At 41.9% G+C, this 23,638-nt stretch overlaps 2 protein-coding genes across 2 annotated transcripts in view; both read left to right on the forward strand.

Moving 5' to 3' along the window:
* LOC147095613 (zinc-alpha-2-glycoprotein-like) overlaps positions 1–8,173 on the forward strand; it is a 49,946-nt gene extending 41,773 nt beyond the window's left edge. Inside the window, exons 2-3 of the mRNA XM_085973671.1 lie at positions 7,000–7,275; positions 7,806–8,173. Of these exons, the coding sequence (XP_085829797.1) occupies positions 7,000–7,275; positions 7,806–8,173 (644 nt within the window). The remainder of the gene's footprint in view (positions 1–6,999; positions 7,276–7,805) is intronic.
* Positions 8,174–17,477: 9,304 nt separating this feature from the next.
* On the forward strand, positions 17,478–23,299 carry LOC147095614 (uncharacterized). Its single transcript, XM_085973976.1, has 2 exons — positions 17,478–17,569; positions 22,395–23,299. The coding sequence occupies exons 1-2, from the start codon at positions 17,500–17,502 to the stop codon at positions 23,297–23,299; spliced, it is 975 nt and encodes a 324-aa protein (XP_085830102.1). The 5' UTR covers positions 17,478–17,499.
* Positions 23,300–23,638: the final 339 nt, after the last annotated feature.

A 23,638-nucleotide genomic window follows, 5' to 3' on the forward strand; every position in this document is an offset into this window, starting at 1 on the left:
CCGTCCGATTGATAAAGTTGGTGCGGACTGTATAATTTTCATGACCCGGCTTCAGATACATGAACTGAGCGCCAATTCTATTGATTTAAAGTCAGCCTGCAGTCGCTTAAAGGGATGGTGCCTATTCAAGGGTGGTTAGTGGAGAGCGATCTTACTGGAGCATCAGGCCGCATGACATGGTCAGGTGTCCTCTGATTCTCTGGGGCAGCGGTGGAAGCGCTTGTAGAGCAAGTTAGCACCGGTATTGATGTCCTCGTCTCCACTAATAGGTAATGATAGGCCCATCAACTTAGTCAACAGTAATGGCGAGAGGTGGATGAGAAAGCCAATGGCAGCAACATTGGGTATAAAGTGGGCGGTAGCCGAAAGCGGCTGATGGTTATCGATAGCCCTTTTTGGTCTATCGCCCAATTTTCTTTTCCATTGACTTCAATCCAATAGAAATTCAGATGGTGGACAAAGCTGGCTGCTGATTTGCTATCGCTCATTCTGCGCTGCCGCCCAAGATGAATTTACACACCTTTTTCCCATGAATCTGGCTGCATTGCAGGAAGAAACTTAATTACCTCACCAGGACTGCCAAAGTCAGACTCGGCTTCACATCTCTCTTACTGTCTGCACAGCCTCGTACCGCCTGAAGTTAGCTGCTGCACTACTAATCCTTTCCTCCCCACTGCCCATGGCTCTCCTCCAATCACAACAGACCCTTCACTACATTCCAGAGTGGAATTACCAGAAGCCCATTAACAGTGCTAATTATTCAGCAGCCAGTACAAGCATTCTAAATGCATTCAGTAGTGAAATCCCACAACATAATAGAAGAGAAATGTCTCCCAAATATTCCAGCATTTTATATGAGAACAACTGAGGGTCCCTTTAATATCTGCATTCTGATTGATTCCAGTTTTCGCGTAGGATCAGGAACTAGGAGTAACAATGTGGGCAGAGAGGGAAATGTTGTTGAGGGGCTTGACAACGTCCTTTAACCCCAATTTACATATATTTAAGCTGCTTTTTCCCCTCTTTCGCTCAGCAAATCTGAGGCCAATTTTTATTTCCCTACAAGCAGCAGGCTGGGAACAGATCACTGTGCACACACCAGGGATGGATTCTGCACGGCTTCGCACCATAATTCTGGGTGCACTTCCTCACCAAGTCACCAAATAATCCCCAGGTCAGACGTGGGACTAAGATCTTAAACTTACGATTTACAAATGAGATGAGATGATGTACTATATTCGAACCATAAAATTTTACATTTATTTGGAAATGTGAATATTCTTGTAAATGGATAATATTTAATATTAAGGTTCATTTTGCCTTCTCTGCAATGGTTTAACACGGGAGCGATGGCAAAAAATTCAGTGATCTCGCATTTTTCTGAATAAATTATTTTTTCCCAAATTCTTTAGGAAACTGACATTTCTAATATTTGATACGCCAATGATGCTTTTTTTATAGGTCGGCAAATAGAATAATAGAATAATAAAATTATACAGCACAGAAACAGGGCATTCGTGCCTGTGCCAGGCCTTTGAAGGAGCTATGAAATTAGATCAACTCCACTGCCCTTTCCCCATAGCCCTACAAATTTCCCCCTTCAAATATTTATCCAATTCCCTTTTGAATGTCACTATTGAATCTGCTTCCAGCACCCTTTCCGGCAGGGCATTCCAGGTCACAAGTTGTTGCATAAAAAAAGTTCTCCTCATATCGCCACTGATTCCTTTTCCAATTACATTAACTCTTTGTTCTCTGGTTACCGAGCTCTCTTCCACAGGAAACAGTTGCTCCTTATTCACTCCATCCAAGCCCTTTATGGTTTTGATTTTAAATTCACACATAGGATATATGGCACAGAAACAGGTCATTCGGCCCAACTGGTCATTATGCTCCACTCGCGCCTCCTCCTGTCTTTCCTCATCTAAATCTGTCAGCATAACTCTCTATTCCCTTCTCCCTCATATGCTTGTGCAACCCCCCCCTTAAATGAATCTATACTATTCTCTTCAACCACTCCCTGTGGTAGCGAGTTCCACATTCTCAATACTCTTTGGGTAAAGATTTTTTTTCTTTATTCACGATAGGATTTCTTGATGACTATCTTATATTGATGGCCTCTAGTTATGCTCTTTCCCACAAGTGGAGAGATTGTCTCTGTATCCACGCTATCAAAATTTTTCATAACTTCAAAGACTTCTATAAGGTCACCCCTCAGCCTTATTATTTCAAGAAAAAAGAGACCCAGACTGGTCAACCTCTCCTGATATGTATACCATAGCATTTCTGGTATCATCCTTGTAAATCTTCTCTGAAGCCTCTCCAGTGCCTCTATATGTTTTTTTATAGCATGGCATCCAGACCTGCACGCAGTACTATAAGTGTGGTCAACCAAGTTTCGATTCAGGTTTAGCATAACTTCACAACTTTTCAATTCTATACCCCTAGAAATAAACCTTAGTGTTTAGTTTTTTTGGCCTTGCTAACCTATGGTGCAACTTATATCGTTTTGAGTATTTGTACTCTGAGATCCCTTTGTTCCTCTACCCCACCTAGACTCACACCCTCCAAGTGATGTGACCTCCCTATTCTTCCTACCAAAATGAAATACCTCATTTATCTGTAATGAGCTTCATTTGCCAATTATTTGCCCATTCTGCAACTTTATTAAAGTCCTCCTTTAATTTCTTGCAGTCCACCTCAGTATGGACTAGACCTCCACCCCAATTTGCTACATTCCGCAAATTTTGAAATTATATTTTTGATTCCAGTCTGAATCGTTAATGCAAATCGTGAACAACAATGGTCCCAGCACTGATCCTTGTGGAACACCACTATCAACCTTCTGTGAATAGCTACCCTTTACTCCAACTCTCTGCATTCTGTATTGAAGCCAGCTATCAATCCATTCTGCATGTACTAGCATGACTGCGCATTCTCTGAGTTCAGGAGTTAGGCTCTAATTAAAAACCAGGACCTTGAGGGTAATAATTTCTGGATTATTGCTCCAGCCACGTGCAAATTGTCATCGAAGCAGACGGATCAGGAGAATTAACATGGGGCTAAAGGGCTGGTGTGGGAAAGAGTGTTCCTTTTCATGGGCATTGGCAGCAGTTGAGTTGCAGGAAGAAGCTGTACCGATTGGATGGGCTCCACCTGAACAGGGATGGGACTGGTCTCCTACCAGAAAGTGTAAATAGGGAGGTGGCAAAGGCTTCAAACAAGTAAGAACAGGGGAGGGATCTACCAGAAACGTAAGCAGCCTAAATATTAACAAAACAGGAAAAGTGCACAAAGGAAAAAACAAATTAATGGAGGAAATTGGTGGCAAGTGAATAAATAGTTATAGAACAGGAGTCTAAGAAGGTAGTTAAATAAAAAGTGAGAGGAAATCCTATTGAAAATTAGTTAAACTGTTTGTACAGCAATACACACAATGTCTGTAATAAAACAGGTGATCTGGAGGGAATAATGCGTTGGGAGGAACCAGACAAATTAGGGATTACTGAGACATGGCTACAGAAAACTCAGGACTGGGAGTTAAACATTGCAGGGTATAACATATTTAGAAAAGATAGAGAGGGAAAGGAGGAGGTGGAGTACCTGTACTCATAATGGATAACATAATGGCGGTAGGAAAAGGAGACATAGATATCAGCAAGACAAAAATAGAATTCACATGGTTGGAGATAAAATATAATAAAGGATCAATCACACTAATAGTCGTAGTCTACAGACCACCAAATAGTAGAAGGGAGGGGGAGGAAGAAATATACAGTCAAATCAGAGAAATTTGTACAAAACGTAGAATATTAACAATGGGGGATTTCAACTACCCCAATATTAATTGGGCATCATCGGTAGGTAAAGGGGTTAAGGGAATGGAGTCCCTACAATATCTATGGGACTCCTTTCTAACCCAATATGTAAAACGTCCAGGAAGGCAGGATTCATATTGGATCAATTTATGGGGAATGAGCCAGAGCAGATGAGAGCATGAAGTAGGGGAACATAAAGGCAATACTGAACTTAATATAATACACGTTAAGATAATAATAGCGAAGGACATAAGTGTGACAAAAAAAAGTGTGGAGAAAAGCTGATTTTGAGGGGCTGTGAATAGAACTTGGGGAGATAAGATGGGCATCAATATTGGCAGAGAACGACGTAGAACGACAATGGGAAACATTTAAAATGGTTTTCAACAGAGTGCAGCAAAATATATTCTGCTAAACGGAAAGAACAAACTAAACACTAATGGGACTCCATGGATGAATAAAGACATAAGGGAACAATTGTGGATAAGGAAATTGGCATAAAGTAAGTACATAGACAGCAGAGGAGTGCATGATAAGAGAGAATAGGAAGGGATTAGAGAGAAATAATCAAAAACAATTTGGAAGGCAAAGAGGAACTATGAAATTAAATTATCAAGGAACATAAAGCAAAATAGTAAAATATTTTACAGGCACACCAATAAAAGAGGAAATTTGGGATGGGAACATGGCCATTAAGGGATAGACAGGACAATACCACAGGTAACGATAGGGAGACAGCAGAAACATAAAATCATTATTTCACTTCGATAATTAAGAGGGAGATAGAAAAGGTGGACATGATATTGGATGATGAGATATATAATGAGATAAGTGCATTTAAAATAAAAAGGGAATATAGTAATCTAATCAAACACAAAGAAGATAAAACTCCTGGTCCGGATGGATTCCATCCACGCATTTTAAAGGAATCTAGGGAAGAGATAGCAGAGACATTACTACATATACTTAATAATTCATTAGAAAAACGTGTCGTTCCAGAGGTCTGGCGGACAGCTAACGTAATATCTATATTTAAGAACGGGAATAGAACGTTTCCAGGGAATTACAGACCAGTCAGCTTATCATGGGTGGTAGGAAAAATAATGAAATCCTTACTAAAGGAGAGAATAGAAGAACATCTAGAAACGGAAAGCATAATAAAGAACAGTCTGCATGGATTTCAAAAGGGAAAGTCATGCTTGACCAAACATTGTATTTTGAAGAGGTACCAGAGAGAATAAACAGTGGTAATGCAGTAGATTTAATTTTTCAAAAGGCTTTCGATAAGTTACCACATAATAGACTAATTAATAGAGTCTGAGAATGTGGAGTCAGAGGACAAGCAGCAGAAAGATTGCTAGCTGGCTCCAAGACAGAAAGCAGAGAGTACAGGTAAAGGGTAGCTATTCACAGTGGCAGAAGGTGGGCAGCAGTGTTGCACAAGGATCATTGCTGGGACCACAGCTGTTCACAATTTACATTAACGATTTAGTATTTGGAATCAAGCAAACAATTTCTAAGTGTGTGGATGATACCAAATTGGGATGGGATAGTCAATACTGAGGATGACTGCAAAAAATTACCGGAGTAGATTAATAAATTTGCAGAATGGGAAATAATTGGCAAATTAATTTCAACACAGATAAATGTGAGGGCTGCATTTTGGTAGGAAGAATAGGGAGGTCACTTATCACTTGGAGGGTGTGAGTCTAGGTGGGGTTGAGGAACAAAAGGATCTCGGTGTACAAATACACAAATCATTAAATGTTGCACCATAGGCTAGCAAGGCCATTAAAAATGCAAACCAAGCACTAGGATTTATTTCTAGAGGGATATAATTGAAAAGTTGGGAAGCTATGCTAAGCCTGTATCGAACCTTGGTTAGACCACACTTCGAGCACTTAGAATTGATAGGCATTGATAATGGACAAAATTGATATAAAATGTGACAACAGCATGTACGGTTGTGTAGACAGGCAGTACATACGCCTTCTAATATAATACAGAGAGATTTATAGTTAAACAGCAACATTGATTCAATTTGGGAAGCAGAGCAGTAGAATTGGTTGGAGTACAGCAGCTTCTCTGGGAAATGCAAAGCTAAGTCCGACAGTGCCACCACCGGTGGGCAGGTGTAATTACAGCATGACCAGTTTGCGGTGGCAGCTTCCATTGTAAAGGTAGTCAAAGGAATGTATAAAGGGAAATGTGAACACAAATCTAACAAAAACTTGACAACAGAAGTATGTTTTTGTGGACAGGAAAAGCACACACATCTAACTTTGTTTAATTTTATACTTAATTTGCTGTGGCGTTGCATATATGAGGGGTAATATTAACTTTTTGTGACAGTGTAAAATGAGCAATATTGGATCAGTCACCCATTACACACTCCACCCAACCTTCCCTTCCATTGGGGCAATGGTAAATTGGCAAATCATTTTATATCTTTGAAGTCAATAGAGAAAATGGGTGCAGTGTAAACCAGGCTGCTGACTCGGCCTGAGCCCATTCAAACGGGCATTGCATATAACATCAGGGACTTCATGTTGATTTACAGACGACATTGGTTAGGACACTGTTGCGGTTATACATGCAGTTCTGGCCAAATATTATAGCAAGTATATTAATACCATGGAAAAGTGCTTCACTAGAACGAGTGATTGTAGTTATGAAGAAAGATTTGAAAATGGTATATTTTCACAGAAATAGACAAGGTTAGTGGAGGATCTGAGAGGTTGTCGCAGTTACGTAGGTATTTGATTGGGCAAACAGTGCAAGCTTGTTCCCCTGTTGGTCACTAGAAGAACAGTGGTAAACATTACGATTTTCTTCGTTAGAATATGCAATGTTAATGCGGCAGCTACAACAACATAATTAAAAGGGAACTCGATAAATATATGAAAAGGAGGATTATGGAAGGAAATGGGCATCAGCAGGGAAATGGAATTAAAGCAAATAGCTGCCGTTTAGCTTTGGCGCCAATTGATCTCTTTCTGTGCTGTGAATTCTATGTCCCTGTGCGATGATGCTCGTTTTAGATACTAAACTCCATTTCTACCCTTACTAATGGAAAGAATGACTGGATGTGAAGTGACTAGAAAATCACTGAAATTCTCAGACTTGGTGTGAATCGATGCGATAATTATGTAGCTATTGATCGATTCAATTACTATTCCAGGTACTCACTACATTCAAGGACTGTTTGGCTGTCAGCTGAATGATGCCAATCCTAGTGTAGTGGTTTTGAAGTTGGCTTTTGATGGAAGATACGCATTTAGGTTTGATAAAGACAAATTGGTTTGGATTGTACACGATCCAGTAGCTCAGACAGTCAATGTGAAATGGGATAAGGAAACAAAGATGAACCTTTATTTCAGGAGCTTTTTAGGGAAGGACTGTGTGGATTTATGGAGGACACACTATTCAATTGGAAATGCATCACTAACCAGAAATGGTAAGTTCAGAACAATCTGGGGGTAATTTTAAGGTTTGGCGACAGTGTAGAACTGGCAATACTGGACCAGCTTCCGTTATACACTCTCCCTATTCTTGTTTAACAGGCGGCTGGCATAGTGGTTAGCACTGTTGCCTCACAGCGCCAGGAACCCGGGTTCGAACCCGGCCTCGGGTGACTGTCTGTGTGGAGTTTGCACATTCTCCCCGTGTTTGCGTGGGTTTCCTCCGGGTGCTCCGGTTTCCTCCCACAGTCCAAAGATGTGTGGGTTATGTTGATTGGCCATGATAAATTGACCCTTAGTGTTAGGGAGATTAAATACGTGGCGTTACGGGGATTGGGTGGGACATGTGTCGGTGCAGGCTCGATGTGCCGAAATGGCCTCTATCTGCACTGTGGGGTTTCTGTGATTCTGTGATCCGATATCATCTGTTTTACACTAGTGGTGAAGTTAAAATGACTTCATTCATTCTATTGTGAAATGTGTGACATTTATTGAAGTTGAGAATAACTGTCGTTCTATCATGTAGTTTCCCCTGAGTTCTCAGTTATTGCCAAGGCTGCTGATCGTTGGTTTCTCCACTGCATTATGACTGGATTTTACCCGCAGTCCATCAGTGTGGCCTGGTTGAAGAATGGAGAACATGTCCCCGAGAGCAAATCTACTGGGTTATTACACAATGAAGATGGGATGTTTCAATTATCGACAACACTTGAATTTGATCCGGATGATGGGAAACAATACTCCTGTCATATTGAGTACAGCAGCTTGCTGGGTGGGAAGACTGTCTCCTGGGGTAAGGACATGAGCAGCAACACTGAACAAACCATCAATATTAGCAACACTCACCCATACAGAGATAGAGAGCAGAAAGAGATCAATGAAATTAATGACTGAACCAAATTGCACACGTCCCTCCTGCGCTATACTATTCCTCTAGAAATCAACCAGATATTCTGTCTCTCGGTGATTTTTATTTGTTACTTTTGGCTTTTCTGTTCTGTTGCTAATGGACAAGAAAAGGAAAACTGTAATCTTCCACTCCCTGCTACTGTCATTTCTTGTCCGTCACTTTTCTCTGTCTTGCTCTTTCTCTCTCTTTTCTTTAAACATCTGACAACACTTTTGTTATCTCTGTACTTTAGGCTGTCTGTGACTGTTCCTCAATCTTTTACTCTCGTTTTGTAAATGTCTGTTATCTTCTGACTGTTCCATAATCTTCACTCGCCCCTCCTTGTGAGCTTCTCACACACTTGCGATCTCTACATACATTTCCCATTGCTTCTTGCTGTCTATCTCCACTCTGTACCCACACCCCCCACACACCGCACGGTCTCAGTGTTAGATAGCAAATCAATCGCTGTTCAGAGTCTATCTGGATTAGAGAATGGATTCATCTACATTCACCACCCACTCTCAGACATCAGAATCTTTATTTGCCCGACTTGCTGTTGCTTCACTGTTTGTTTCTGCTTTCTTATTGTTCTTCCCTTTCACTGTGGTGATGGAGCTGCTCGATTTCTGAGCTTGAACTTTTGCTCTGTGCTGAGCTATTTCCCTCTTAGCTTCAGTGTGGTTTTTCGTCTCTTGTCTCTTTGCTCTGGTGGGGAATGAAAGGACGGGTCACTTTGCGATATTAGAGGAGGAGAGGGGAAGTGTTGCGAGGAAAGGTCACTAAAATGTCGTGCAGTGGGTGAGGGGTGATAAAATAAAGCGGCCTGGCAGTAAGGGTGAGTCTGAGGCTGGGCTTCTGAGGCGAGGATGGGCCGAAGTGCATTGGGAGCTGCAGGCAGGGAAGGTGGGGGCGGTGAGCTTTGCCCAGAAAGCAAGAATCTGCAGTAAAAATGAAGGTTGGGAAAGCAGGGTGTGAGTAGACCACAGGAAATTAGCCTATAAATTGCTGTTGGTGATTAACAGGGTCACCAAATGTCTCCAGGGGAACCTCCTGCTATTGGTTTAGACACAGCGGGATAGATTTCCAACCTGCCGCCCTGTTGTAAAACCGGAGTTGCCACCAATGGGATGCAAAGCGGGCAGGTTCTGTGACAGGCGGCTGATCCTTAGCGGCAGTTTCACACCAGTGCGGCACGGTGAAAGTCTACCACAAATTATTCAATAGATATCGGTACTGCTCATTCAGGTCTCTCCGTGGAAAGGTGCCTCCCTCAGGGGAACAGGTACGATGTTCCTTATGATCTGGAAAAGTATTTCTTGTCGGTTACTGCGCTGATCCTCTGCTGAGGGTAATTTCCAGATGCGTTGGCCCAACCTGTTCAGGTCCCAGCTGTTTAACACAATCCCTGTAATTAGACAATCGGTTCATTAAAGGTCTGTTTTATGGGCTGCATATACAAAGCTTCATATAATCATATCTATCTATCTATCTATCTGTCTATCTGTCTGTCTGTCTGACTATCAAACTATGTATCTGTCTGTGTGTCTGTGTGTCTGTCTGTCTGTGTGTCTGTCTATCTCGCTCTCTATCTGTCGCTCTATCTCTCTATCTGTCTATCTATCTATCTATCTATCTATCTTTCTTTCAATTTTGAAAGTAGTGAGTGTGTTCAGGATTCCGAAGCTGCTGCCCCAATCTAACATTACAAAAGAGACAGATTGGAAATGATCGGGTGTCGCCTATTGTTAAGCGACAGCACAAAGTTGCCCTTGCAGTATTTTGGGTGTCGCAGTAATAGAAACGGATTATGTATGCAGTTACAGACCCTGACCACTGAGTGTCAGTGCGGAGCATTCTGGGTTTTGGAGAAAGCAGCCATATTGCTATCGATAAGTAAAAGAAGGTAAACATTTAACCGTGTGCATTAAAAGTAAACTTTGCATCTTGAGCCCCCTCCCATCACACGGAGCTGTGGGGACGGTCAGAAGCTCGATCCCTGGGAGCTGGCATAGTGATATCATCTATTTAACTGCCATTATTTACCCCTCATATTGCCTATTTCACCAGGCCCCCGCCACTTTTCTACCTGGCTCTCCTCAACGAGCGATCCTTGGGGGGTTGTGGGGGAGGATCCCGCTAGCTTTCCCCCCGTCTCGCTGAAAACCACTAACACAACCCTTTCCATTGGCCTCCCAGCAGCACATTCATATCGCTAGCCCAGCCCCGATCAGTCTAGAAACCATGCTTCACTCTTCACAGCCATTGCTTCTTCTCACCACCACCCCAGACACCTGTACAGCCTGCCCACCTCTCGCTCACCAGAATGTGTGTTTATTCACAAAAAGCGAACTTTGTGGCTTTAAAGAAACCTGGCTTCAACTTAGTGAAATAATGGCTCAGAAATTCGGGTTGGAGGCTTCCCGCGGGTGCAAGCCTCCGACCTGCACTTACCTAGCGCGCTGGCCGTTGAGCTGTGAGCCCGCGTGGGATTCCAATCCTGGGCCTGCTCCAACTGCCGGTGCGCAGTGCTTGCGTATCCCAGGGGCACAGTTAGTTCGATGAGTCCCCTGGGATCACGTGGCCCATGGAGAGCCAATGGTAGCAGGGAAATGGCCATTCATAAAATTGACAGGAAGACCTGTCAAAACCATAAATACTATAAGCCCCAAAATATCACGAAAACTTAAAATAATTTTATTTTTTAAATCACATTTTTAAATTAATTATAAATTATATAAAATAACTATTTTAAACGGGGCTAAAAATAAACTTACCTTTCTTTAAAGTATTGAAAAAAAATAAACCTGTGGGAAAAAATGTTTTAATTTTAATTAATTCACCACTTACCTTGTTAAAAGCAAGCCTTGCCCCTGCTTTTTATATGTGTAACTCCTGGAGACTTTCCCTCCCGGGAAAAGCTGGAAAAAAGCGTAAGTTCAATGCACATGTGGTGCATCTTGGGCACACGTGTTCCACCTCTGAACCCCTTCTTTCAAGGGAACGGACGTTCCGGTTTCCCATGCATGCGCAGTGCATGCACGAAACCGGCACTTCCATTGGGCCTATGGGTGAGTAGCCCCTGCGTACTCGCCCGTGGAGACCCAAATTTCTGGGCCAATATGTTATTCTGGGACAGGCCTTTGAATTCTTATTGTAGTTAATATAATTCTAAATCCTGCATCAATTATAGATATTGATTAATACTCATGCAATAGTTTTCTGCCATATAACAAATCATTATTTGCCTTATAAAACCAAAGGTTATGTTTGACGTGTCTTACTAGTTAAAGGAACCATTAAGTTAAATTTAAAGGAGTAGAGTTTCTGCTTGTTATATCAGTGCAATAGAAACATAGAAACATAGAAGATTGGAGCAGGAGTAGGCCATTCGGCCCTTCGAGCCTGCTCCGCCATTCAAAGAGATCATGGCTAATCATTCAAATTCAGTACCCTGTCCCTGCCCTCTCCACATAGCCCCTGATCCCTTTAGCTTAAAGAAATATATCCAACTCTTTTTTGAATATATTTAATGAACTGGCCTCCACCGCCCTCTGTGGCAAAGAATTCCATAGGTTCACCACTCTCTGGGTGAAAAAATTCCTCCTCATTTAAGTCCTAAATGTCCTACCCCTTATCCTTAGACTATGGCCCCTGGTTCTGGGCTCCCCGACCACCGGGAAAGTCCTACCAGCATCTAGTCTGTCCAGGCCTGACAGAATTTTATAGGTTTCGATGAGATCCCCTCACAATCTTCTAAACTCCAGTGAGTATAAGCCCAATCGACACAATCTCTCCTCATACATCATTCCTGCCATCCCAGGTATCAGCCTGGTGAATCTTCGTTGCATTCCTTCCATGGCAAGAACGTCCTTCCTCAGATAAGGCGACCAAAACTGCACACAAAACTCAAGGTGCGGTCTCACCAAGGCCCTGCACAACTGTAGCAAGACATCCTTGTTCCTGTACTCGAACCGTCTTGCTATGAAGGCCAACATACCATTTGCCTTCTTAACCACCTGCTGCACCTGCATGCTTACCTTCAGCAACTGGTGCACAAGAACACCCATGTCTCTTTGCACTTCCCCTTCTCCCAATCTATTGCCATTCAAATAATAATCTGCCTTCCTGTTTTTGCCACCAAAGTGGATATCCTCACATTTATCTACATTAGAGTGCATTTGCCATGTTTCTGCCCAATCACCTAACCTTTCCAAATCGCACTGGAGTTTCATGACATCCTCCTCACAGCATACCCTCCCACCCAACTTTGTGTCGTCTGCAAATTTGGAGATATTACATCCAATTCCCTCGTCCAGATCATTAATATATATCGTGAACAGCTGGGGCCCTAGGACTGATCCTTGCGGTACCCCACTAGTCACTGCCTGCCTCTCGGAAATGACCCGTTTACTCCAACTCTTTGCTTTCTGTCCTCCAACCAGTTCTCTATCCAAGTCAATACCTTGCCCCCAATCCCATGTGCCTTAATTTTGCACGCTAATCTCTTATGCGGGACCTTATCAAAAGCCTTCTGAAAGTCCAAATACACCACATCCCCTGGTTCTCCCTTATCTATTTTACCAGTTACATCCTCAAAAAATTCCAGTAGATTAGTCAAGCATGATTTACCTTTTTAAATCCATGTTGAGTTTGTCCGATCCTGTCACTGCTTTCCAAGTGCTCTGCTATTACATCTTTTATAATGGACTCTAGCATTTTCGCCACTACCGATGTCAGGCTTACCGGTCTATAATTCCCCGCTTTTTCTCTACCACCTTTTTTGAATAGTGGGGTAACATTAGCTACCCTCCAATCCATGGGTACTGTTCCAGAGTCTATTGAGTTCCGGAAGATGACCAGCAATGCATCTACTATTTCTAGGGCCACTTCCTTAAGTACCCTGGGATGTAGTTTATCAGGCCCTGGGGATTTATCGGCCTTCAGTCCCATCAATTTTCGTAACACCATTTCCCTACAAATACTGATTTCTTTCAGTTCCACCCTTTCATCAGACCTTATGTTCCCCGGTATTTCTGGGAGGTTAATTGTGTCCTCCTTTTTGAAGACAGAACCAAAATATGTATTTAGTTGGTCTGCCATTTCTTTGTTCCCCATTATAAATTCCCCCGATTCTGACTGCATGGGACCTATGCTTGACTTCACCAATCTTTTTCTCTTCACATATCTATAAAAGCTTCTACAGTCAGTTTTTATGTTCCCTGAAAGCTTACTCTCATATTCTATTTTCCCTTTTTTAATTAGTCCCTTTGTCCTCCTTCGTTGACTCCTAAACTGCTTCTGGTGAAATTAGCTGAACCTGTCCAAAAGCTCGTGGAAATTCAAACGTGAGCTACGTCAAGCGTAAACCAAATTTCTGCAATCTTTAACGCTGTTTATAAAGTCATTTTTCCCGAAGTCGGCCCCGCCCACAACGCTGGCCACGCCCCAGATGGAAATATTGAGCCTGGCGAGTTTCCGCCGATTGCGTCCATTCCAGGAGGGACTTCGAATTGAGCTTTTTTCAGGCGCACAGGCACCAGTCGGCACGGTATAAAAGTTTCTACAGGTAAAAACACTGATTCACTAAGAAATTGACTTGTGTACCCCAATAAAACTACTAAATGGTTCCGTATATTTAATAAAAATAATATTCAGTGCAGCAAAATTCAGAGATGGGAGTGACTGAAACAGCTCAATCTGAGTTCCCAGCTCCAACATTCATTTATATTTCCCCCTGATTCCTTTGGTTGAGGGGAGAGAAGCTATTCCTGGTTTGGACCTCAACAGCCAAGTTGCCCAAATTAGCACCAATCTCACTCTAGAGAGCCACCTTGGCCCAGTTGGTGTAACGCTTTCCTTTGAAGCAGCCCAAAATTCCTGGGCTGGTGTGTGTCCCAAGTGGAATGCCAGTCCGAGAGGTGCCTGGAATTGGGAGTGGACCCTGGAGCCGCCTAAAATCTGTCACAGCGTTCCGGAAGTTGCTAGATAAATTCAAGTTGTTTCCTTCTTATATAAATCTGCTTTATTGGACATTACCTCTAAACTATTTTCTAATGTAAAGTCAATTTCAGAGGCTATTAGTGTAATACTTTGCCCATTGTCACCGGATTCCTCAACTTTTTATGCGCTTTTTCCAACCTTACTCCATCCATGCCCCACATTCCAGACATTACTTTGACATTGGAGTTGCAACCACCAGCTGATCTCTCATGGTTCACAGCTGCCATGAGGAAAAGCCCAATTCATTTCTAGGGGGCTCCAGCTGCAAGGCATCAGCCATCCCCCTCTGAACATGCTGCCACTGAAGGTACTACACAGACAAGTAAGATTATGGACATTACATTATGAAGAGTTTAGTCGCAAAGCTGGGCACTGTGAAAGTTAAAAAAAATATTAGTTTTACAAAAGTATTATGAACATTGGACATCCTGGACAGATGTATGTTAGATATCTTGGGGAGTTAAGGGTTAAAATCGAACTTCTTTGCCTCTTAGAACAACAGTTCTTTCAAGATATACAGGATGGCTTTGAAGCATCGTGAGAGGAATGCATAGTGAAAAAATGCGTGAGTGCATACCTGAGTAACGAGAATCACCTGGGCATCATTCATGAAAGGATTTCAATTTGGTATCGATATACATTTTATTGAAAGTCAGGAATGTGTAGGTGAGAATCATTGATTGATAGGTTTCCATTCGAGATTTTTGTTTATTACCTACAGAAAGAATAATGTATTGGAAAGTCTGGCAACTACCCGATATTGGGACCTTGCAGGGGTGCTGCGACAAGTCTCCAGACTTTTGATAAGATAATTTAAAAGATCAGGAATGGATTGTATCTGATGTCAAATGTGGTATGTCATTGGGATGTGTGTGCAAATGTGTTATATTGCGCATGAGGCAACTTGCATGTGCTAATGCATGGTAATGATGCACTGAGGAATGAGTCTCAGACATGCTCAGTTACTTCAGCTCAGTGCGACCTGAAATGATTAATTTGGCCAAGGAACGTAAGATTTTTTTAAATAAATGCAATGGCATCAGCTCCATAGCGGAACTAAATTTTTAATGAAGCAATATGGCGTTAAACGCACTGTTATCTATCAGAGGGATGTGAAATAAAGTAAAGTAAAGAGGGGCATGGAATTTCATTTTCCAATATCCGGGGTTGAATTCATTTGAGCTGACAGTGAACTTGGGATGACTGCAAGGAAGTGGGAAAAATACTTAGCAAAAATATCTACAAGATGGATACTGTCACAAGGGGGGCGGGATAATACTTTATGTATCTGATTTCTTGCTATTGTGCTCTATATCAATAAAGTATTTTCCATATATTCTACCATCAACTGTCTTTTGCTTATTCGAAACGTGTTGTTATGAACCGTAGAAGGACAGAAACTGAATGCTAACATTTACCACTGAAATGGTTTGTTGCGACAGATTAGTGAGATTGATCCAATGTCAGGAAAAAGTAACATGGGCTTCTGACATGGTGCTAGTGCTTAAGAGTCACCAGTGATAATGTGGTTTAGATCAAACTGTTGTCATAGTGGTCACTATAATGTAAGGACTATTGTTACTGAGGGTTTGGAAATTATTCAGGTGAAGTTGTTCCTAATCAACTGTTGTCGCCCCAGCGCATGACCAGGCTCCCAGGTTTGTCCCCCAAGCTCGTACTTCTACTCTGCCCCTTTGACATCAGTCTACTGACCCTGATTTATTGCGGCATCATCTAGGACCTCTTCGGAATCACCGGGTTGTTCGCAGCACTGTGTAACATGCAACAGATCTCTTTGCTGTCGGAGGTTGTGATGTCCGGTACCGCAAGCGATCCAGCCATCTGATATTTACTCTTGCCTGTGGATCAGTAGGAGCAGGAATTCTCCTCTGAGTCGCACAAGGAATCCTTAAATTTCCCCTAACTTGGACTCCTCCCTTCTCCGTCCATCCACCACCTTGTGTTAGGAAGCGGTTCCTTGAAGGTCCCAAGCTGCACCCTTCTGCCACGTGGTTTTACCGACCTGACAGCAGCTTTCCACCGATTCTCGGCAGTTTCGGGATGTCACACAGCAGGTGGTGGACTAATTATTCCCGGCCGTTAAAATCGGCGGAGCCTGCGCACTGCTTCTCCCAAACACGCGGGCCACTCACTCTCCCGCCCTACAGTTAAAATAAAGTCCAGAAGAGATGTCATTTCCGCTACTGCTTTGGCCCAAACATTACTCGCTCTGTCGTTTGTGTCCAGCATTTCAGATCTCCAGTCAAAACTAAGGACATGAAATCTTGATGCAGGATGCGTTCACTGAATCCCTTCAATTCAAGAAAGTGGGAGCTCGACAGACTTCACAGTTAATGAGTCATTGGTTTAATATCTATATAGATTCGCTCCTTCCAATAAAGAATAGTTTAATCGTTCCCCAATCAGAGACATTAAATCCGCCGATTGTTAATCCATGTGCATTAACATTCTTCAAAACACAACTAGTTAGGTTTCTGCTTGATGAATTTTCAAACAAAGGCACGGATAAAGACCAATAAAACGCCTTAAATGTTATCCGTAGTTTTTTTTTCACAGACTGACAAGTATGCACAGTTAACGTCATCACTGGCAGGAGAACAATGGAATTATCTTAATGATATTCAGGATCACGTATGGCTCAGCGTTTTAGAGGGTTTACTCAAATGACATTCGAATGGTCAAACTGCTCATCTAACTCTTAATCCTTCTTTTAATTCCGTGATAGGCCTGTTAATACCTCCAGAAATCTAACATTTAACATATCTGTGTGGCTGCTCAGCTGTATACAACAGGCTATATCACGTTCTGTGTTTATCTGAATGTTCTTCAATCTCACATGTATCATTGAGCCCCCTTAATATAAATTATATATATATTATATTAAAGAGGACAGAGTACATTCTTTATGTACCTAAGATCTAGACAAAGCTAATCCATCAAAATAACTGCATTTATTCCATCAAATGCCTTGCTTAAATTTATAACTAAATATCCTCAGCTTCAGGAGTCTTGTACCATGACAGCAGTAATGGAGATGTCGAAATATTTTTTTGGAACGTATGATGACAATAATATTCCAGAGTCATTACTCTTTTAACAAGCAAAATCATTGCAAAATACCCCTGGTTAGTAGCAGTGAACATGACACGCCTTAAACTGTTCATTAAAATGACTGTAACTAATGAGAATTATTGTGTAATGCTCATGAGCCACTTGAGGTTTCTCTTAGATATAAATAAGATCTTAGTTTGAAAGAAAATATCAGCCTCGCCATAACAGTTACTGGCAACGACGCTTCTCTCCAAATATGGGACAGCCGGTGATCATACAGATAGAAAACATTTACTATCCGATTCTTGCAGTAGTTGGTGTACCTAGTAAGCCGCTTATTATCAGTTAATACTCATCTTTAACAGTGCTTCTCTGTATCATTGTTCCTGCTGTCGGTGTAATGATATTATCTGTTTGTTTTGATGTGTTTTGATTTGCAGATGCTGGTTACTGTCATCAAAGAAATAACTCAATTGGCTCCACGTTTCTCTCATATTGTTAATGTAACAACCTGAGAGGAAGCACAGTTTACTCTAAGTATTTAATTTCAGCAATTTATTGGGAATCTCTCGGCTTGGATAGACTTTCCTGTACTTATATGTCTGGGACAATTATTGGTATCGGATTGAATAGCCAAACCAACAATTCTGAAAGGGATTCACGAAGACAGCTCAAGAAAAGGCAAAGGAAATTATCTGTTACATTTTTGTGAAACCAGAAGAACCAGAAATGATTATCCCGGGCCCATAATTAAACTCTGACCCACTGCTGGCGTATTGTAGCCTCCCTGGGATTGCTTACCACCCGCAGACGTAACCGACTCTCAGATCAGCACCGGAGCTGACTGATTCCCCCCTTTTCCAACAGGGAGTGGCTCCGGGAGCCCTTGTGTTGCATGCAGCTGGCCAGCAGCGTGTAAACATGTCTGAAAGCCGAGCCCCATCTGGGATTTTTTGTGTGCAGAAAACATTTTTGATGCAACTCGAAGTTTTCGTTGTGTTTATACCAGATCTATAGACTATGGTGTAGATGTTGGTCTTTTCCACCTGGTAAGTTTGAGTCACTTTGGTGGAGCGCAGAGTGATGCGGGGGAACTCAATCGAAATGTAATTTGGGTAAAACGTGTGGTAAATTCGTTATCACCAGTATTACGCCTCCTCCCGAGACCAATTTCACGCCCCACGGTCACTAGTCTTCTGAGTTGGGACAGGAGCATGGAGTGTTATCACTGCTACTGACTGTGGAAAACAGCGGGTTTATGTGGCCAGTATGTGTTGGTGGAAGGCGAGGTCATTTATCGCTGGCAACTACTCGGTAATAGAGCTTATAGTGAAACCTGAAGTGCTGGATTCTGAAACTGTTCGATATATTGGGCCGTATGTTCCGACCCCAATGTGTGGGTATGCGCTGTCTAACCACTGGTAGGGAAATCAGCGGAATTGCCAGTTTCAGGCATGCACAGCGAATGCGCTGAAAACCGGCATTTACGATCTGTCAAGAATGCTATTGACAGATCGGATGCCTGCACTAGACAAGGGCCTCTGTGGGCAGACAGTTCTGCTTTCTGGAGAACCTCCACCCATAGAAAACTCTTTAAAACGGGCCCGCTGTTACCAGGATAAGAGTTGAAAAAAAGTAAAAAGAAAAATAATGTTTTCGTTATTTTTATCTTTTAAACGTACTTTAAAAAAGGTAAGTGTACTTTTCGCCACGTTAAAAACTTTAATTGCTTTTTACAAAAAATATTTTTTTGTTTAAAATATTTAATTTATTGTAATTTTAGCTAATTTTAAAAGGTGATTTTTAAAATAAAATATTTAATATTTTACTATGTTTTTGGGGTGATCTGCATTCATATATTTGGAAGGTCGATCTGTGAAGTGTATGAAGGGAGCTTCCCTTCTCCTATTGGCTCCCCATGGCCCACGTGATCCCAGGGATACTTGCGACCTGCATGTGTCTCCGGGATACGTGGGCCCTGTACCTTTCTAGTTGGAGAGGCCCAGGAGCGGAAGTATAGTTGCCTCGGGAGCCCTCAGGTAAGTTCGAAGACAAGTGAGATAAGTGCCACTAAAGCACGTCCAGCTTCTGCTGCGCTGTTGTAATTCTAATTCCAAGTGGTGATTTCCCTGGAAACATGGGATAGATTTTATCTTTACATCCGAGGTGTTCTGCATTGCCTCGGCCAAGAACTAAAAGCAATATCCTCCGCGGAGCATGGGATACCCTAAGAACAGCGGATTGTCCTCCATTACTATCAATGGAAGAAAATCGAGCGGGTTCTGTTAATACCTGCGGTCATAGCTGCCAGATTTCTCTTTCTACCTACAGTGGTGGAGCGGCGCTATCGTGTCTGCATCTCACTCCCTGTCTGATATTCAGTTCCATTAACTTCAATAGAACTCAATATCTATCGAGTCGTTTGAAAGGCAGCCGATGCGCTACCTCCTGTTCAGCGCTACCGCCCAAAACCAATTTCTATGCACGGAGTCGGCCTATGTTTTAATGCCCAGTTGATAAAGACTACAATCTCTCCCAAGTTTCCTATGTATCGTAGAAGTACAGTAAGTGCAATGGAATATCCACTGCTCTGCTCCCGATATCCTACCATAGCTTCGATAAAGGAGCTTTGTAATCCGGGAGTAACTTTGTAAAGAATTGAATTTACCGCAGGAAATCGGCAGATTCCTCCCCAGTAATTGTATTTAATAGTGCTGCTGCAGGTACTACAACCATGATGCACGGGTCGTTTCCACCCTCAACAATGGAATGAAAGTCGGGCGGTGTTTCCAATGGGCTGGTCGGCCCGTTCTTCACATTAACCTCCATGTGGTAAAGGTGAAAATTACCCTCTTTACTGGTCCTATTTTTCCGTTCGATAAACTAATAGAAAAATAGTTCAAATCAACAATAGACTTTAACTCATCTGTTGGTAGTTTTTACGAAGACGTTTAGTATTTATGAAAACTGGAGGGAAGAGTAATACAGCGTCACACATCCAGCACAGATGGATGATATATAAAATGTGAGATGTTAATTATAAAGGATGTCCATTCTGTCACACGGATTTCCAGTGCTCTGTTTGTACAAGCTGCAGTTCCCAAAGGTTAGGTTTACACTCTTGAAAGAGATGTGGATTTGAGACAGAAGCTGTTGCTTTTTACATTATTCATCTCGGATTAGATGCCAAAGAACTGTTTTATGTCGTCAAATGGGGGACAATAATTATTCTGTCGAAAGGTCATCGAGCTGAAACGTTAACTCTCTTTCTCTCTCCACAGAAGCTGCCTGGTCTGCTGAATATGTCCAGCATTTTCCGCATTTATTTCAGATTTCCGGCATCCAGAGTGTTTTGCTTTTGGCATTAATTATATGTGGATTCAAATACACAGCTTGAAATATATTTTGGATTACTGTTGAAAAATTATTTAAGGAGAGCTATTCATGAAGCAGCAGTTATCTGGGGGTAGAAATTCTCGAGCGGAATGGAACAGGCTGCCTGTTAAAGGCCCCTCCCAATATTCAGCTCCATTGGTCTAAGTAACTGGACATCGAGCGGGCAGATAACAGGCGGCCCACGCATTACCGCGCAAGCCAATCCTGGTCCTGTTTGCAAAGCCCCGCTTGATATTAATATCCATTGCACATTATTACTAAAATACATTTCAAATGTGTTTTGCACCTGAGGCAATCCAGCGTCCACGTTTATAATAATCGGCCGTATATTCCGATCCCTACGGCTTTATACGTGCTGTGTTCCTGCCCGTAGGGATATCAGAAATACCGGTTTCAGGCATGCACAGCGCATGCGTAAGGCCTGCTTTTACCAGGATAAGAGTGGGGGAAAAGTTTTTTTTTAAAGTTTCAGTCATTTATCATTTTAAAGTTCTTTTTAAAAGCTAATTTTATTTTAGACCCGTAAAAAGATTTAATTATTTAGTCCAAAACATTAAATTTAGGTTTAAAATATTTAATTTATTGTAATTTCAACTAACTTTAAAAAGGTGATTTAAAAAAATGTTTTACATTTGTTTTGGGGTGATCTCCATTCATATATTTGACAGGTCTATCTGTCAAGTGTATGAAGGGAGAATCCCTACTTCTATCGGCTCCCCGTGGCTCACGTGACCCCAGGGACGCTTGCGAACTGATCCGCCTTTGGGATACCTGGACCCTGCACATTTCGTGTTGGAGAGGCCTTGGATCGGAAGTATAGGCGCCTCGGGAGCCCTCAGGTAAGTTCTTAGATTGTTCCAGATCGGAGGCCTCCACACGCAGGAGGCCTCCGATCAGAAAATACGACCCAATAACTGATAAATCACCGAAATTCACTCTGTTCATGCTCAGAACGCGCATAACTCCCGTTGTTTAACTGGCTGCTTTTTTTTGTAAGCGATTCGGACGGTCCATAGTTGGGCACAAACCAACATTGAATGTTTTCCATTATATTGGGCTTATGAAACAATGTATCACTGAGAAATAATTCTTTGCTAGCCATTTGCTGAGGAAAAGCACGGAAAGGACCCGAAGAGTGTTCACTTGTTACCAGAAGACTAAACGATAATGCTGTCAGAATCGTGTTATCACACTGAAACCTAAAATGCATCATAATTGAGGAGATTTGAAATGAGGAGATAGTGGGTAACATTTTCATTGGAACGTTTGGCTTAAATCTTGTGTTGAGGTTCGTCCGCCCGATATTATCACTTAGTAGATCAGTAACGCTGGTTTCCACCTGAATAGACAGATAGAAAGCTACAGGACAATGTATGTGGAGGGACAGGGATAAGCAGATCATCTGCCCTTTGGACCTTTTTGCAACTAGCTTTCACATTCCTTTATGCTGATATGAATGAAAATGGAAATCCTGTGGATCCAATTGCGGCCGCCAATCGGTAACCCCATTTATGTTCCGGCATTCACTGCAGCATCTTTTTTCTTTTGAAGTTACTCAGAATAACTTAGTGACGTGCATTTATAAAAACAATGAATCTTTTTAGAATTACTGGCTTATCCGTGAGATTGGGAGAAATAGCGAGAGAGAGATTTGAGCAAAAACAAAACTTTCATTTGAATTTCCTACAAAGAACTGTTGAGTGATCATCCTCTCAGAGTAAGGAGTGTTAGTAATTTAATTTCCATTTTTTGCAGCTAATTTGGTGACAGTCATCATTCTCTCCCGTGGAAAGTGCGGTCTCTCCAAATGCATCTCCCGTTACCTGGCGGCCATGACGGCGGCTGATCTAATGATCCTGGTAGTTGATGTAATACTTTATGAGGTAAACGATGCTTTTTTCCCATATTCATTCCTGAGTTACACTCCTATTTGTAGTCTCAATAACGCTTTGTATTATGTTTTCATTGATTGCTCTGTCTGGCTAACTGTGGCTTTCACCTTTGATCGATTTGTCGCTATTTGTTACCAAACATTGCGAACAAAATATTGCACCGAAAAAACTGCGGTTGTGGTGATAGCAGTGGTGTGTTCCTTAAGTGTTTTAGAAAATTTTCCAATCTACTTTATATATGAACCTCGGAAAATAATTGACAATGAACCATGGTCCTGCTATGTTAAATCGAGCTTCTACACCTTAGCCATATGGGTAGCATTTTTGTGGGTGGAAACCATTTTAACCCCATTTGCACCATTTGTGTTGATCGTGCTGCTCAATACCCTGACCATCAGGTACATTCTACTGGCCAATACAGTGAGGAAGGGACTCCGAGGGAACAACAAGTTTCAGAGTCACACTGATCCGGAGATGGAGAACAGAAGGAAATCAATCATTTTACTGCTCGCTATATCTGGCAGTTTTATACTGTTATGGATGGTACATCTCATAGTTCTCATATGTGTGCAATTTACAGATACTCAATTTACGGAAGCAGATTACAACGACTCTTTCACCATTGCGGAACAATGCGGGTATATGCTGATGTGCTTGAGTGCTTGCACAAACACGTTCATTTATGCAGTGTCCCAGAGCAAATTCAGAGATGAATTGAAGAATGTGATTATGCGTCCTCTGGCTCTCATCACTAATTTAATCAAATAAGTTAAATGGCTTCACAGAACTAAAATGCAATTACATGAATCGAAAGTGAGCGGAAATTGTTCAATTGACACCTACAAACTGGAATCTCTAAAGCAAATGGAAGCTGTCATCTGTTTACCATATTAGATTTCTTATTGCAGGAGATCAAAGGTGCTTGGGGTATTATTATCTATTGCCGAAAATGTAAGTTAGGCGAAGTCAGATCTGAACAAACAAACAATAAAGTTTGAGATCCGAAATAAAATCAATTCAACAAATATATTTGTTGCTTTTAACTGACCTAAGTGCAACACTGGTTTCCTTAACATGCCCCTAAAACCCTGCTCCCGTCAGTAACAC

The sequence above is a fragment of the Somniosus microcephalus genome, unplaced genomic scaffold (assembly GCF_052327205.1).
Source record: "Somniosus microcephalus isolate GS21.2 unplaced genomic scaffold, FLI_Smic_1.0 unresolved_chr1, whole genome shotgun sequence".
NCBI lineage: Eukaryota > Metazoa > Chordata > Chondrichthyes > Squaliformes > Somniosidae > Somniosus > Somniosus microcephalus.